We start from the raw sequence: 17,342 nt of genomic DNA on the forward strand, positions 1-17,342 counted from the left end.
CCAAAGTCTATCTTGGCAACAGGAGAGTCCGCTGGCAGAGCCTCAAATGCGTGACCTGGCACCTACTGCTACAATGACTACACAGCTGCTTTTACAGGGATGTTTAACCCTCGCTGTGCTTCTTGGAGGGATAGGATGGGGGGGATAGGATGGGGGGGAGGGATAGGATGGGGGGGTGATAGGATGGGGGGGGTGATAGGATGGGGGGGGTGATAGGATGGGGGGGGTGATAGGATGGGGGGGGTGATAGGATGGGGGGGGTGGGGGGGTGATGGGATGGGGGGGTGATGGGATGGGGGGGTGATAGGATGGGGGGGGTGATAGGATGGGGGGAGGGCTGGGCTTTCTAGCATGGTGTGGATAGAGCTACAAAATTTGTAAAATACACATGGGCCAAGATGACCCATATGAACTCTGTTTCCACGTTAATACACTGCATCCGGAAAGTATTTGCAGAGCTTCACTTTTTCCACATTTTGTTATGTTACAGCATTTTTCCAAATTGGATTAAATTCATTATTTTCTTCAAAACTCTACAAACAATACCCCATTATGACAATTGTACACAATACCCCATTATGACAATTGTACACAATACCCCATAATGACAATTGTACACAATACCCCATAATGACAATTGTACACAATACCCCATAATGACAATTGTACAAAAGCATCGCGGACTCCTCCCATGTAGGGAAGCATCGCGGACTCCTCCCATGTAGGGAAGCATCGCGGACTCCTCCCATGTAGGGAAGCATCGCGGACTCCTCCCATGTAGGGAAGCATCGCGGACTCCTCCCATGTAGGGAAGCATCGCGGACTCCTCCCATGTAGGGAAGCATCGCGGACTCCTCCCATGTAGGGAAGCATCGCGGACTCCTCCCATGTAGGGAAGCATCGCGGACTCCTCCCACGTAGGGAAGCATCGCGGACTCCTCCCACGTAGGGAAGCATCGCGGACTCCTCCCACGTAGGGAAGCATCGCGGACTCCTCCCACGTAGGGAAGCATCGCGGACTCCTCCCACGTAGGGAAGCATCACGGACTCCTCCCACGTAGGGAAGCATCACGGACTCCTCCCACGTAGGGAAGCATCACAGACTCCTCCCACGTAGGGAAGCATCACAGACTCCTCCCACGTAGGGAAGCATCACAGACTCCTCCCACGTAGGGAAGCATCACAGACTCCTCCCACGTAGGGAAGCATCACAGACTCCTCCCACGTAGGGAAGCATCACAGACTCCTCCCACGTAGGGAAGCATCACAGACTCCTCCCACGTAGGGAAGCATCACAGACTCCTCCCACGTAGGGAAGCATCACAGACTCCTCCCACGTAGGGAAGCATCACAGACTCCTCCCACGTAGGGAAGCATCACAGACTCCTCCCACGTAGGGAAGCATCACAGACTCCTCCCACGTAGGGAAGCATCACGGACTCCTCCCACGTAGGGAAGCATCACAGACTCCTCCCACGTAGGGAAGCATCACAGACTCCTCCCACGTAGGGAAGCATCGCGGACTCCTCCCACGTAGGGAAGCATCGCGGACTCCTCCCATGTAGGGAAGCATCGCGGACTCCTCCCATGTAGGGAAGCATCGCGGACTCCTCCCATGTAGGGAAGCATCGCGGACTCCTCCCACGTAGGGAAGCATCGCGGACTCCTCCCACGTAGGGAAGCATCGCGGACTCCTCCCACGTAGGGAAGCATCACGGACTCCTCCCACGTAGGGAAGCATCACGGACTCCTCCCACGTAGGGAAGCATCACAGACTCCTCCCACGTAGGGAAGCATCACAGACTCCTCCCACGTAGGGAAGCATCACAGACTCCTCCCACGTAGGGAAGCATCACAGACTCCTCCCACGTAGGGAAGCATCACAGACTCCTCCCACGTAGGGAAGCATCACAGACTCCTCCCACGTAGGGAAGCATCACAGACTCCTCCCACGTAGGGAAGCATCACAGACTCCTCCCACGTAGGGAAGCATCACAGACTCCTCCCACGTAGGGAAGCATCACAGACTCCTCCCACGTAGGGAAGCATCACAGACTCCTCCCACGTAGGGAAGCATCACAGACTCCTCCCACGTAGGGAAGCATCACAGACTCCTCCCACGTAGGGAAGCATCACAGACTCCTCCCACGTAGGGAAGCATCACAGACTCCTCCCACGTAGGGAAGCATCACAGACTCCTCCCACGTAGGGAAGCATCACAGACTCCTCCCACGTAGGGAAGCATCACAGACTCCTCCCACGTAGGGAAGCATCACAGACTCCTCCCACGTAGGGAAGCATCACAGACTCCTCCCACGTAGGGAAGCATCACAGACTCCTCCCACGTAGGGAAGCATCACAGACTCCTCCCACGTAGGGAAGCATCACAGACTCCTCCCACGTAGGGAAGCATCACAGACTCCTCCCACGTAGGGAAGCATCACAGACTCCTCCCACGTAGGGAAGCATCACAGACTCCTCCCACGTAGGGAAGCATCACAGACTCCTCCCACGTAGGGAAGCATCACAGACTCCTCCCACGTAGGGAAGCATCACAGACTCCTCCCACGTAGGGAAGCATCACAGACTCCTCCCACGTAGGGAAGCATCACAGACTCCTCCCACGTAGGGAAGCATCACAGACTCCTCCCACGTAGGGAAGCATCACAGACTCCTCCCACGTAGGGAAGCATCACAGACTCCTCCCACGTACGGAAGTATCACAGACTCCTCCCACGTACGGAAGTATCACAGACTCATCCCACGTACGGAAGTATCACAGACTCCTCCCACGTACTGAAGTATCACAGACTCCTCCCACGTACGGAAGTATCACAGACTCATCCCACGTACGGAAGTATCACAGACTCCTCCCACGTACTGAAGTATCACAGACTTCTCCCATGTACAGAAGTATCACAGCCTTTGTTATTTTGGTGAAGCCCCTTTTGGCACCAATTACAGCCTCAAGTCTTTAGCATGATGTTACAATCTTGGCACACCTATTTTTGGGCAGTTTCTCCCATTCTTCTCTGCAGGACCTCTCAAGCTCCATCAGGTTGGATGGGGACCGTTGGTGTACAGCCATTTTCAGATCTCTCCAGAGATGATGAATCGGGTTCAAGTCTGGGCCACTCAAGGACATTTAGAGTTGTCCCGTAGCCACTCCTTTGTTATCTTGGCTGTGTGCTTAGGGGTCTTTGTCCTGTTGGAAGATAAACCTTCGCCCCAGTTTGAAGTGCAGAGGAGAATGTTTTCTTCAAGGATGTCTCTGTACATTGCTGCATTCATCTTTCCCTCAGTCCTAACAAGTCTCCCAGTTCCTGCCGCTGAAAAACATCCCCACAGCATGCTGCTGCCACCACCATGCTTCACTGTAGGGATGGTATTGGCCAGGTGATGAGCGGTGCCTGGTTTCCTCCAAACATGACGCTTGCCATTTAGGCCAAAGAGTTCAATCTTTGTTTCATCAGACCAGAGAAGTTTTTTTCCAATGGTCTGAGAGTCCTTCTGGTGCCTTTTGGAAAACTCCAGGCAGGCTGTCATGTGCCTTTTACTGAGGAGTGGCTTCCTTCTGGCCACTCTACCATACAGGCTTGATTGGTGAAGTACTGCAGAGATGGTTGTTCTTCTGGAAGGTTCTCCTCTCTCCACAGAGAAACGCTGGAGCTCTGTCAGAGTGGCCATCAGGTTCTTGGTCACCTCCCTAAGTCCCTTCTCCCCCGCTCTAAGAAGAGTCCTGGTGGTTTCAAATTTCTTCCATTTATGAATGATGGAGGCCACTGTGCTATCGGAACCTTCAATACTGCAGAAATGTTGCTGTACAATTCCCCAGATCTGTGCCACCAATCCTGTCTTGGAGGTCTACAGACAACTCCTTGGACTTCATGGCTTGGTTTGTGCTCTGACATGCACCGTTAACTGTGGGACCTTATATAGACAGGTGTGTGCCCTTCCAAATCATGCCCAATAAACTGAATTTACCACAGGTGAAGGCCATTCAAGATGAAGAAACATCTCAAGGATGATCAGTGGAAGCAGGATTTACCTGAGCTCAATTTTGCGTGCCATGGCAAAGGCATGTACATGGGATTTTTTAAAATTATTTTTAACTAATTTACAAAGATTTTTAAACAAACTTTTTTCACGTTGTAATTATGGGGTATTGTTTGTAGAATTTTGAGGAAAATAATTAATTTAATCTATTTTGGAATAAGGCTGTAACATAAAATGTGGAAAAAGTGAAGCGCTGTGAATACTTTCCGGATGCACTGTAAGTATGCCTGTTGGACGCGATGTATAAACTCCATGTACCCCTAGATTCATACAGTATTCAGGGCTGTGTTCCAGCAGCAAGATGAGACCTTCCCATCCCACACGCGGGTTGATCGATGCTTAGCCATTTATAGGCAGCTTTGCATTCCCTGAATGAATACAAATCTTCCTCCGATTAGTTGAAGGAGAGATTGTGACGCCATCCGTCGTCTTCTCCGTCTCTGCAAATCAGAAGAAACTTTGTATTTAATTCAGAGAATACAAAGCTGCCTATGAATGGCTGAGCGCCCCTCAGCCCGACTCATTTTTGTTTCTGGGTGTGTGGTGGGAAAGTCTCGACTGTAGCAAATTGTTTGTTTTGGCCAGCTTGGCCCAAACTAACTAGTTAAAAAGGGACAGTAAACATGGAAATCAGCTTTAATCACTTGACCTCCAGAAAGGTTTTACCCTCTTCATGGGCAGGCTTTTTTTTGCTGTTCCGCACTGCGCTACTTTAACTGGCAATCACGCAGTCATGCAACACTGTACCCAAATTAAATTGTAATTGAAATCATTTTTTCCACACAAATAGAGCTTTCTTTCGGTGGTCTTTAACCACTTCCCGCCCGCCCTATAGCAGATTGACGTCCGGGAAGTGGTTCTGTCATCCTGACTGGACGTCATATGACGTCCAGCAGGATAACATGCCGCAGCGCGCCCCCGGGGGCGCGCATCGCGGCGATCGGTGGAGCGGTGTGTCAGTCTGACACACAGCTACACTGATCTTGGTAAAAAGCCTCCGGCGGAGGCTCTTTACCACGTGATCAGCCGTGTCCAAACACGGCTGATCACGCTGTCAATAGGAAGAGCCGTTGATCGGCTCTTCCTCACTCGCGTCTGACAGACGCAAGTAGAGGAGAGCCGATCGGCGGCTCTCCTGGCAGGGGGGGTCTGCGCTGATTGTTTATCAGCGCAGCCCCCCCCTCAGATCACCCCACTGGACTACCAGGGATGCCACTAGGACCACCAGGGAAGGGGCAACGTGGATGGCCAGGTATGTACCCCATGGCCATCCACATGTGCCCAATCTGTGCCAATCAGTGCCCACAAATGGGCACTGATTGGCACTATTATGTCAATGATCTGCCCAGCAATGCCCAGATCTGCCCAGCAATGCTTTATCAGTGCCACCTGTCATTGCCCTTCTGTGCCACCTGTCATTGCCCATCGGTGCCACCTATCAGTGCCCATCAGTGCCACCCATATATACCAATCAATGCCACCTACGAGTTCCCATCAGTGCTGCCTATGTGTGCCCATCGGTGCCACCTATGAGTGCCCATCAGTGCCGCATACCAGTGCCACCTATCAGTGCCCATCAGTGCCGCCTATCAGTGCCCATCATCAGTGCCCGTTAGTGCCACCTCATCAGTGCCACCTCATTGGTGCCACCTCATCAGTGCCCATCAGTGCCGCCGTATCAGTGCCCATTATTGAAGGAGAAAGCGTACTTATTTACAAAAAAATTTAACAGAAACAAAGAAAAACTTGGTTTTTTTCGAAATTTTCGGTCTTTTTTTATTTGTTGCGCAAAAAATAAAAACCGCAGAGGTGATCAAATACCACCAAAAGAAAGCTTTATTTGTGGGAACAAAATGATAAAAAATTTGTTTGGGTACAGTGTAGCATGATCGCGCAATTGTCATTCAAATTGCAACAGCGCTGAAAGGTGAAAACTGGGCTGGGCGGGAAGGTATCTAAGTGCCTGGTATTGAAGTGGTTAATTACTTTTTGCTAACTAAATAAGAAAAAAAACAAAAAAAAAACGAAAATTTAGAAAAGAAACCCCACATTTTTCTTTCTTTGTGTCATAACATTTTGAAAATAAATAATCTTTCTTCATCAATTTAAAGCATAATTTAAAACGTATTTTGTTACATTTCTTTGGTGAAAAGGACCCAAAATCAGTGTATATGTGTATATGTGTATATATGTATATATATATATATATATATATATATATATATATATATATATATATATATATATATATATATATATATATATATATACACACATATATATATATATACACACACACACACACACACACACACACACACACACACACACATACATATATACACACATATATACATATGTATATACAATCGATCAATCCTGATGTACTGACAGACATCCCATTTCTTGAAGCCCTAAAATGGCAGGAAAGTACAAATACCCCCAAATAACCCCTTTTTGGAAAGTAAGACAGCCTAAGGTCTTAATTTAGTAAGAGGCATGGCGAAGTTTGACGTTTTTGTAACATTTTTTTGAAAATTAAATAAAAACTTTTTTTTTTTTTTTTTTATTTAATTTTTCTTTTTTACACACTCTGTCACAAGTGCAGTACAGTGTCATCATAACTGGTGTGGTGGTGATCAGGGACACTTACTGGTTACAGTATGTAAAAAAAAAAAAAAAAAATGTAGTGACTTTTCTTCTCTGGGACATGGTTTTGGAAAAAACTATGGCAGGACAATATCCTGGTTCAGGTGAGAACCTGAAATGACTTTTAGCAAAAAGCCTGGACGAGGGCGTAACACCATTCTGTCCTCATGAGAAAATCAAATATGGCTCTTTACAAGAAAGAGCAGCTAATTCTGAAACCCTCCTTGCTGAGGATATAGCAACCAAAAATACCAAATTCCTTGTTAGAAGGACTAGGGGAATCTGTTGTGTTAGTTCAAATGGCTGTTTTTGTAACAGACAAAACTAAGTTTAAGTCCCAAGGGTTCAAGGGAGGTTTGACGGGTGGATTAAGCCGCGTTACCACTTGTATAAAGCCCGGACTAAAAAATGAGTAGCAAGTGGTCTTTGAAATAAGACCGATAAAGCTGAGACTTGGCCTTTATTAGTACTTAAGGCCAATTTCATTTCTACCCCTAATTGTAGAAAGGCAAGAATTCTGCCTACGATATATCTCCGAGGGTGCCAACCGTTGGATTCACACCAGGAAACGTAAGCCTTCCAGACTCTATAATATATAGTTCTGGAAGCTGGTTTCCTAGCATTAATCAGGGGAGAGATAACGGACCCGGAAAGCCCACGTTTCTTTAGAATGTGGGTTTCAATAGCCAAGCCGTTAAATTTAGAGACCGTAAGGAAGGATGGAATATCGGCCCCTGAGAGAGCAGATCTGACCATAGTGGGAGGGACCATGGGCCCTCCACTGTCATCTTAACGATTTCTGCGTACCATGACCTTCTGGGCCATGGTGGTGCTACCAGAATTGTCGGCTTTCTTTCCAGCTTGATCCTGCAAAGAAGTTGAGGCAGCAACTGAATAGGGGGGAATGCATAGATCAGAGAGAACTGATCCCACGAGGTCACTAACACATCCGTTCCGCATGTGAATGGATCCCTTGTTCTGACCACAAAGTTGACCAACTTCGTGTTGAACCTGGACGCTAGAAGATCCACGTACGGAGTCCCCCATCTTTGACAAACAGCTCGAAATACGTTGGGGTGAAGAGACCATTCCCCTGGGAATAACTGCTGGCGACTCAAGTAGTCCGCCTGCCAATTCTCTACTCCCGGAATGAAGATTGCAGAAAGGCATGGAACATTCCTTTCTGCCCAAGTTAGAATATGGTTCATCTCTCTCTGTGCTGAGAGACTTTTGGTGCCCCCCTTGGTGATTGATATAGGCCACAGCTGTGGCATTGTCGGATTGAATCCTGACAGGACAATCCCGTATCCTGAAAGTCTAGGCCTTTAGAGCCAGGCGTACTGCCCGAATCTCTAGGATATTGGTGGGCATGCTTCTTTCGGTTCTTGACCACTGGCCTTGGACAGTTTTCTTTTCTAGTACTGCTCCCCAACCTGAAAGGCTGGCATCCGTCGTTACCACTTTCCAGATGACTGGTCTGAAGGATTTTCGTTTTAGCAGATTCTGGGTTAATAACCACCAAGTGTAGCTTTGGGCCACTCTTGGGGACAGCCGCATTGGCAAGTCTAAAACTTGAATTGTTTTGTTCCAAGCAGACAGGATACTGTTTTGCAACAGTCTTGAATGGAACTGGGCATAGGGAACTGCTTCGAATGAAGCTATCATGGTTCCTAGTAACCTCATTCAGAGGCGAATGGAGGGATTGCCATTTGACCTGACCCTCCGCACCAGTTTTCCTGAGGCAAGAACACCCTTTCCTGGGCTGTATCTATGATCAGACCCAAGTAACCCAGCCTTCTTAACGGTATTAAGGAAGACTTCTCTAGGTTGAAAATCCAACCCAAACTTTTCAGATAGTTGGTTGTAGTGCGTACGCTTTGCTCCAGACGAGTCACTGATTGATCTATAAGTAATAGATCGTCTAGGTACGCTACGATTGTTGTGCCCTTAACCTGGCTAGAGGTGGGGCCAGCACCTTGGTGAACACCCGAGGTGCTGTGGCTAGCCCGAAGGGCAGGGCTACAAATTGAAAATGCTGCTGTTCTAACTCGAACCGCAGAAACTTTTGATGAGCAGGAAATATAGGGACATGCAGGTATGCATCCCTGATGTCGATTGATGCCAGAAGTTCTCTTCCTAGAAGAAAAGAAACTACCGACCTGATTGTCTCCATGTGAAAGGAGTGGATCTTCAGGAATTGATTTAGCTTTCTTAGATCTAGAATGGGTCTGACATGTCCACTTGGTTTTGGTACCATAAAAAGGTTTGAATAAAATCCCAGACCTTGCTCTTTTGTGGGTATCTGTATGATCACCCCTTGAGATATTAATCCATCTAGTGCCTGAAACAGACTGTTTTTCCTCTGGATCTTTGGGAATGCTTGACCTCAGGAAGCGGAAAGTCACGGAATTCCAGCTTGTACCCCAGCGTTACCATGGAAATGACCCATCTGTCCTGAATTTCCTTTTTCCAGACTTCTGAAAATTGCAGAAGTCTTCCCCCCACCTTGGTGAGGGGGGTTGCCTCTTTATGATGAGGCTTTAGGATTCTGTTTTGCAGATTTCCTACCCCAGGGCTTCTTTTGAGCCTGGGTCTGACCCTGAGTCTTTCCTCTAGAGTCTGACAGCGGAGGCCGTCGCCACTGCCTAGAGGCGGAAGCCCCTGGTGCAGGGGAAAGAGTCCGTTTAAATGCAGGGCGTTTATATTTTCTTTTGACTAGTAAAAAGGTACTTTTCCCAGCAGAAATTGTCTTGATATATTTATCCAAGTCTTCTCCAAATAGTTGCTCCCCATGAAAGGGGAACCCAGTTAGGAGGTTCTTACATGGTGTTTCAGCTGACCAATTTTTCAGCCACAGGATTCTGCACATATGTACAAGCATAAGCGTGAGGCGGGATGCCTGGTGAATAGTCTTTAATGGCATTTATGGCAAAAAATAATGCCTTAGGTAGTTCAGCCAAATTTTGAGCTTGTTGTGTAGGAAGCTCTCTAAGGGCCTGCTTGAATAGGTCCTTTAGGGATTGGCAGATGCCTATCGCGGCAACTGCAGGCTGGATGGCGGCACCTACTATGGTAAAAGCAGACTTTAGCAGGGATTCCAACTTCTTATCTGTTGGATCTTTAAGCATCTTTGCATTGTCCACAGGACAAGTTAAGTTATTATTCACATTGGAAATTGCAGCGTCAATTGCTGGTACTTTCCATTTTTTGGAGAATTTCTCCTCCAGAGGATAGAGAATTGAAAACCTCTTAGGAGGGAGAAAATGCTCATCCCATTCCAAAAAATAAGCTGTTCAAGTAATGCGTGCGCAGGAAACGCTTGCAAAGGATGGGAAGGTTTTAAGGAACCTAAGGAAGAGGCCACGTTTTCATGAGACTCTGTTAGAGGCAGCATGAAAGAGGAACGAACCATCTCTGTAAGAGTTCGTATCAGCAATTTTTCAGATTGAGACGCTGAAAAAGGTTCATCTACCGCTGTTTCCTCAATCATCGGTAAGCTCTTCTTGATTGATTGAGGGTAGAACCTCATCGTGGGGCCACGGTTCCCCTTGTAATGGAGGATGCGATTAAAGCCACTAGTCTTTCTTCCAGACCCTGGAGTGAGGAGGAAAGGGTTTCTTCAGTCACGTATGCAGGTGCTGAGATGCGAGAGGCAGCTGCACCAACAATTTGCCCTAATGGCTCACCCTGAGTTGCCATGATTGGTAATTCAGGCGAGGAAGACAGCGTGGAAATACAGCTTGCAATCCCAATGCCTGGGGGTGAAACCTTTACTCTTTTGGCTTTTGTGATGTCTTTTTTGGCAGGCATAGTCCTAAGTACAAAACCAGAGGCGCTATACACATTGCACTAAATCGCTGAAAATAGTCAATACTTTTAAAATTGCTATACAGTTCAGCTTAGTGCTGGAAAAGGGTGCCCTTCCTGAATCAGGAAATGCCAGTTTTGCAACCCATACGTATCCCACAGCTTGTGTGTCCCCGTGTGCAGGCAGCTTGTTTCCTCCTCATCAGCAGAGGAGAGACTGACACAGCTGTATTTATCTGCTATTAGCCTGCCGTTCGTCAGTGGACGTTTCACGGCATCTGCGTTAGGCCTCGCCCCCTCCCCAGACCCAACACAAGGGGGGGGGGGGGTAGGGGCGGCAGAGCCTCCTGCAGTGAGGCACAGACCTCTGTAAAAGATACAGCCACAGTAACACACTTTCAGCGGTATAATGGTGGGACCTTCCGTCTCCCCCACGGGGGGTGGGAATGTAAGGGGGGTACAGCGCTGCTGTCCCCCTAACCCTCTGGTCCCATCAGGGGAAGAAAAAAGACAGACATTTTTTGCAGCTTTTCCTACCGTGCAAAAATCTGCTTCCACACGCTGTGCAGCCAGGCACGGAACTGAGCAAACAGTGAGACAACAGAGTAAGGTATGTGCATAGACTCCATCTAGTGGAAATTAAGGCATGACAACATTTTTCCTTCAATGAAAGAAACGTAGAGATGTTTTTAATATCTACGTCTCTCTTTCCTTACCTTGTCCTCGCCACAAGATTTTGCTGATTTAACAGAAAATCCAGCTTTCGCCCATCACGGTGGGTTACGTTTTAACAAACCTTCAAGGACTGGATCCGTTAAAACAGGGTGCAATAGCCCCCCCACATCAGGAAGCTTGAGGTAATGTAACAAGACCTAAGCCCTGGGTTCCTGGGGTCCAGCCCTACTAAGTGAGGCATTACAGGCAAAACCTCATGCTTCAGATACGAGGTCCCAGGTATCATCCACTTTAGGCCTCAGTGGCACTTCTGGATTAATCTGGTTTCTTTTCATGGAGGAATTTAAATCCAGCATGGATCCCTCCTGGAGCTCCTCAGAGCACTTCTTCACTTGTGACCAACACCTTAGACACTGGCGAAAAAACTGATGTGCTCCTGGAAGGAGGAGGGGTTATATAGGGGAGTAAACTTCCTTAATTAGGGTTTACCAGTGTCAACACCTGACGGTAGGCTATAACCCATTAAGTAATTACTTAAGGCTCTGTGTCCCATGATGTACGTTAAAGAAATACAGATTTTTATTTGTAAACAAAAAGTGTTAGAATAGGCCTGGACCCTAAACCCCGGTTCACACAGGGGTGGCACGACTTGCAGGTCGCCTCACCGAGGCCTGCACACGACTGCCACGGCGACTTGCAAAACGACTTCTGTATAGAAGTCTATGCAAGTCGCCCCAAGTCGCCCCCAAAGTAGTACAGGAACCTTTTTCTAAGTCGGAGCGACTTGCGTCCCTCCTATTAGAACAGTTCCATTGTACAGAACGGGAGGCGACTTGTCAGGCAGCTAGGTCACCTGACAAGTCGCCCCTGTGTGAACCGGCACTAAGTTAATACAGTGAACAATGGAATGAGTGCATGTAGACAGAAAGTGTCTGAAAGAGGCCGGTGAAGACTGCCAGAGACTGCATACATAATACAGACATACTACAGAAGACTGTCAGAGACTACAGAAATATAATACAGTAGAAGGTCACAGAATGAAAACAAGCCACAGGGGTGGGTGGAGACCCGCTACTACTGGGGCACACATTACAGGAGACTGCTAGAGGACACTGCCATTATAAGCCCCTTTACATGTCAGTGCTCCACACTCCTGACTGCTGCAGACAGGAGGACATATGCAGGCACTATTCAGGTATTAGATGGAGTGGGAGATTTGCCCAGCCGCACTGTTAAGTGTGGATGGAGGACCTGTTTTTTTTGTTTTTTTTTTCAGCCCACAAACACTAAAGAAGGGCTTATCACACTGTGGGATCTTGAACACCTTTCCCCGTAATGAATAAACAATGGCAATGCTGTCATATACTCACGCTCCGACAATGCTGACACTGCCCTCCCTCTCTGGGTTCCCCAGACACTTCACCCGGCCGGCGCGCTCGTAGAAGGAGGCCAATCGGGCTCCCAAGTAAGCAGGATAACCACTGTCTGTGAATGGAGAACAGAACTGTTAACTGGTCAATGCACCTAAAGTAACAATAATGATGTACATAAGATTCCTTAAAGCAACCCCGTTATCAAATAAAAAAGATTTCAGGTAGAGGTCGACCTTGGGAAAGTCAGAGCATGTTGCTCACTGGAGAGTCACTATGTGATGGCAGCTTTATCAAGTAAGAATTATTGCTTTTTGGGAACTGGGAGCGGAGATGAGTTTCGTTATTAGAAAGGAATCTTGTGTAGTTTCCCGTCAGACAGGCCAAAATACATTTTTATGTTTTAGATTTCTTTACTGTTGGCAAGCTGCTTATGCTGTATCCGACATTGGACGCCCAAAAGAAAGCTGGTAGCTGCAAGTCTGAAATAGAAATTGCTATGTGGATTTGGAGGAAGCAAGGTTGCTGCCATTTTAAAATATTGTTTTTAAAAAAAGCATTGATATCGCTCTTTGCAGTGAGCCCCAAATCTGATTCTTAATCTAGAATTCCAGGACAACGCTAACTAAATCTTAAAGCTGAATTCAAGGATGTCAGCAACTTTGCAAAAAAGTGCCAGCACAATATGGAGTTAAGTCCACTTTAAGTGCATGTCACCACCGGAACTTAATTCTATTATTTATAAGTGACACTCCAGCTGTGTGAGGAGAGAAGCTCACACAGCTGCTATGCCTGCCCCTCTCCTCCACTGTCCATTCACAGAAGCCTTTGTATTTTGTGAATGAGCTCACATAATACAAAGGCTTCTGTGAATGGGCAAAAGGAGGGGGAGGAGCAAGACTTCCCCCTCTGGGACTTATTTCTATTACTTATATGCAGGGCTTTTTTCTCAAACAATAGGTGCTGGAACTCAACAACGACCCCCCAAAACCCCTCCACTCACACACACCCTCCAAATTACATCAAATAGTGGGTGTGGTCAGTCAAATTTTACGAACAGTAGGAGGGTCCTAAAGGGGCATTAAATACCAGGATTGCATTACAGAGTGCAGAGTTCAGGGGAGTTACAAACAGAGTGCAGAGCTGTCACTTGTAAACACAGAAACCGGACTTCTGTGTTTACAAGTGATTGTGCTAAGCAGCCCCCCCCAAGGGTCTAAGCCAGAGGTGGTGGAACTGAGTTCCGCCAAGTTCCCCCTGAAAAAAAAAAGCCCTGCTTATGTGACACTCGAGCTGTGAAAGGAGAGAAACGCAAACAGCTGCTATGCCCACCTCTCTCTTCTACTGCCCATTCACAGGAGCCTTTGTATTTTGTGAATGAGTCTACAAAAATAGGATTTTTTAAAACAGCTTACCTGTAAAATCCTTTTCTTTCGAAGGACATCACGGGACACAGAGCCACAGTAATTACTGATGGGTTATATAGGTATCACTGGTGATTGGACACTGGCACACCCTATCAGGAAGTTCAACCCCCTATATAATCCCTCCCCCTTGCAGGGATACCTCAGTTTTGTAGCCAAGCAATATAGTGTATTAGAAGAGGGGTGGGACCTCTGTGTCCCGTGATGTCCTTCGAAAGAAAAGGATTTTACAGGTAAGCTGTTTTAAAAAATCCTATTTTCTTTCTCGAACATCACGGGACACAGAGCCACAGTAATTACTGATGGGATGTCCCAGAGCAATGCTACCTGAGGGGGGGGAACCACGACCAAGTAGGGTGCAATCAGACCTGAGGACCCTGTACTGCTGCCTGCAGCACACTACGCCCAAAGGCGATATCCTCATGCCTTCTCACATCCACCTGATAGAATCTGGTGAATGTATGAACTGAAGACCAGGTTGCAGCCTTGCAGATTTGAGCCATAGAGGCCCGGTGATGCACTGCCCAAGAAGCACCAATAGCCCTTGTGGAATGTGCCCTGATCTGAAACGGAGGAATCTTCTGTTTCAAACCGTAAGCTTGAATGATCAACTGTCGAATCCATTTAGAAATGGTAGCTTTTGACGCTGCCTGTCCTCTATTGGGACCCTCTGGCAGCACAAACAAAACATCCGTCTTGCGGATCTGAGTAGTTGCCCCTAGATAGGCCTTAACTGCTCTTACTACATCCAACGAATGTAGAGATCTCTCTTCCGGAGAACAGGGATCTGGAAAAAAGGAAGGTAGAACAATGTCTTGGTTTAAATGAAAATCAGAAACCACCTTCGGTAAAAAACTAGGATGAGGGCGTAGTACCACTCTATCCTTGTGTATAATCAAATAAGGCTCCTTACAGGAAAGAGCTGCTAATTCTGATACTCTTCTAGCAGAAGAGATGGCCACCAGAAAAATTAATTTCCTTGTCAACAAGACCAAAGGAATCTGACTTATTGGTTCAAAAGGCTGTTTCTGTAACACAGCCAGGACCAAATTCAAGTCCCAGGGGTTTAGGGGCGCTTTAACCGGAGGATTAAGACGCATCACCCCCTGCATAAAGTTTCGGACCAAAGAATGCGAAGCAAGTGGCCGCTGAAATAATACTGATAAAGCAGAGACCTGGCCCTTGATGGTACTCAAGGCCAGCTTCATCTCTAATCCCATCTGTAGAAAATCAAGGATTCTACCTATGACATATTTCCTGGGATGCCAACCTCTGGATTCACACCAGGTTATATAAGCTTTCCAGACTCTATGATAAATCATCCTGGAAGCTGGCTTCCTTGCATTAATCAAGGTAGATATGACAGGACCTGAGAGCCCACGACTCTTCAGAACGTGGGTCTCAATAGCCAAACCGTCAAATTTATCGTTTGTAAGGCAGGATGGAACACTGGACCTTGAGATAACAGGTCTGGGCGTTCCGGTAGTGTCCACGGGGAACCTACCGTCATCCTTACTATTTCTGCATACCAAGTCCTTCTGGGCCAAGCGGGGGCCACCAGAAGTACCGACTTCCTTTCCTGCCTGATCCTGCGAAGGAGTCGTGGTAGTAGCAGAATAGGCGGGAATGCGTAAATCAGTGAGAACCGATGCCACGGAATCACCAACGCATCCGTCCCGCATGCAAGAGGATCTTTTGTCCTTGCCACAAATCTGTCTATCTTTTTGTTGAATCGGGATGCAAAGAGATCTACATCTGGAACCCCCCATCTTTGGCATATGGCCCAAAAGACGTCGGGATGCAGAGACCATTCCCCTGGAAGTAACTGCTGGCGACTTAGATAGTCCGCCTGCCAATTCTCTATTCCCGGGATGAAAACTGCCGATATGCATGGCACATGCATCTCTGCCCAGACTAAGATCTGGTTCACCTCTTTTTGAGCAGCTTCGGCTCCGGGTGCCTCCCTGATGATTGACATAAGCCACTGCTGTGGCATTGTCGGACTGGATCCTGACCGGACAACCCTGTAGCCTGATAGTCCAGGCTTTTAGAGCTAGATGTATCGCCCGGATCTCCAGAATGTTGATGGGTAAGGTCCTCTCTGTCTTGGACCATACTCCTTGGACCGCAGCCTGTTCCAGAACTGCTCCCCAACCTGACAGACTGGCATCTGTTGTTACCACCGTCCAGGTAACCGGTAGAAAGGATTTCCCCTTCTGCAGGTTTTCGGGTATGAGCCACCAATTGAGGCTCTGACGCACCGCATGCGACAGGTGCATCGGAAAGTCTAATGCCTGAACCTTCTTGTTCCAGGTCGACAGAATACTGTGTTGCAGCATTCTTGAGTGAAACTGAGCATAGGGAACTGCTTCGAATGAAGACACCATCTTCCCTAGTAGCCTCATACAAAGGCGGACTGAGGGACCCTTCTTGGTCCTTACTGTCAGAATCAGCTCTCTCAAAGCAGTGATCTTTGCCTGGGGTAGAAATATTTTCTCCTGGCTTGTATGTATAATCAGACCTAAATATTCCAGTCTTCTTACTGGTTTTAGGAAAGACTTTTCTAAGTTGAGGATCCAACCCAGGTGTTCTAGATACCTGACCGTGGTCCTCAAGTTTCCATTCAAAGAGGCTACCGACCGGTCTATCAAGAGCAGGTCGTCTAGGTATGCTATGACAGCTATACCCTGAGCCCTTAATCTGGCCAGAGGAGGAGCCAAGATCTTTGTGAACACTCGAGGTGCAGTGGCTATCCCAAAGGGCAGAGCCATAAACTGGAAATGGCGCCCTCCTACCTCGAAGCGCAGAAACTTCTGATGAGCAGGAAAAATGGGCACATGCAGATATGCATCTCTGATGTCTATTGATGCCAGAAATTCTCCTCCCTGCAGGGTGGGAACTACTGTTCGAATTGATTCCATGCGGAAGGATTGAATCCTTAGGAATCGGTTCAGATCCCTTAAGTCCAAAATGGGCCTGACATCCCCATTTGGCTTTTGGACCGTAAAAAGGTTGGAATAGAAGCCCAATCCCTGGTCCTTTGCGGGAACTATCATAATGACCTCCTGCGACAAAAGTCGCTCTAACGCTAGAAGGAGCGACTGCTTCTTCTCTGGGTCTCTGGGAACATTTGATCTGAGGAACCGAGGAGAAGGGAATTCCTGAAACTCCAGCTTGTACCCTAAGGTTACCGTGGAGACTACCCATCTGTCCTGGAAGTCCTCCTGCCAGAGCTCTGAGAATTGTCGCAGTCTTCCCCCCACTCGAGTGAGCGGGGGCGCCCCCTCATGCAGAGGTCTTAGTGTTTTGCCTAGTAGGCTTCTTTCCCCAGGACTTCTTTTGTCCCTGGGGTTGACTCTTG

At 47.6% G+C, this 17,342-nt stretch overlaps 1 protein-coding gene across 9 annotated transcripts in view; it reads right to left on the reverse strand.

Annotated features, from left to right (window-relative positions):
* ATP6V1A (ATPase H+ transporting V1 subunit A) overlaps positions 1 to 17,342 on the reverse strand; it is a 112,431-nt gene that overhangs the window by 24,037 nt on the left and 71,052 nt on the right. For all 9 annotated transcript variants that reach the window (XM_073617444.1, XM_073617443.1, XM_073617448.1 and 6 more), the window contains one exon: positions 12,558 to 12,672. In XM_073617444.1, coding sequence (XP_073473545.1) covers positions 12,558 to 12,672 — 115 coding nt within the window. The remainder of the gene's footprint in view (positions 1 to 12,557; positions 12,673 to 17,342) is intronic.

This window comes from Aquarana catesbeiana, linkage group LG02 (genome assembly GCF_042186555.1).
Source record: "Aquarana catesbeiana isolate 2022-GZ linkage group LG02, ASM4218655v1, whole genome shotgun sequence".
NCBI classification, from domain to species: domain Eukaryota; kingdom Metazoa; phylum Chordata; class Amphibia; order Anura; family Ranidae; genus Aquarana; species Aquarana catesbeiana.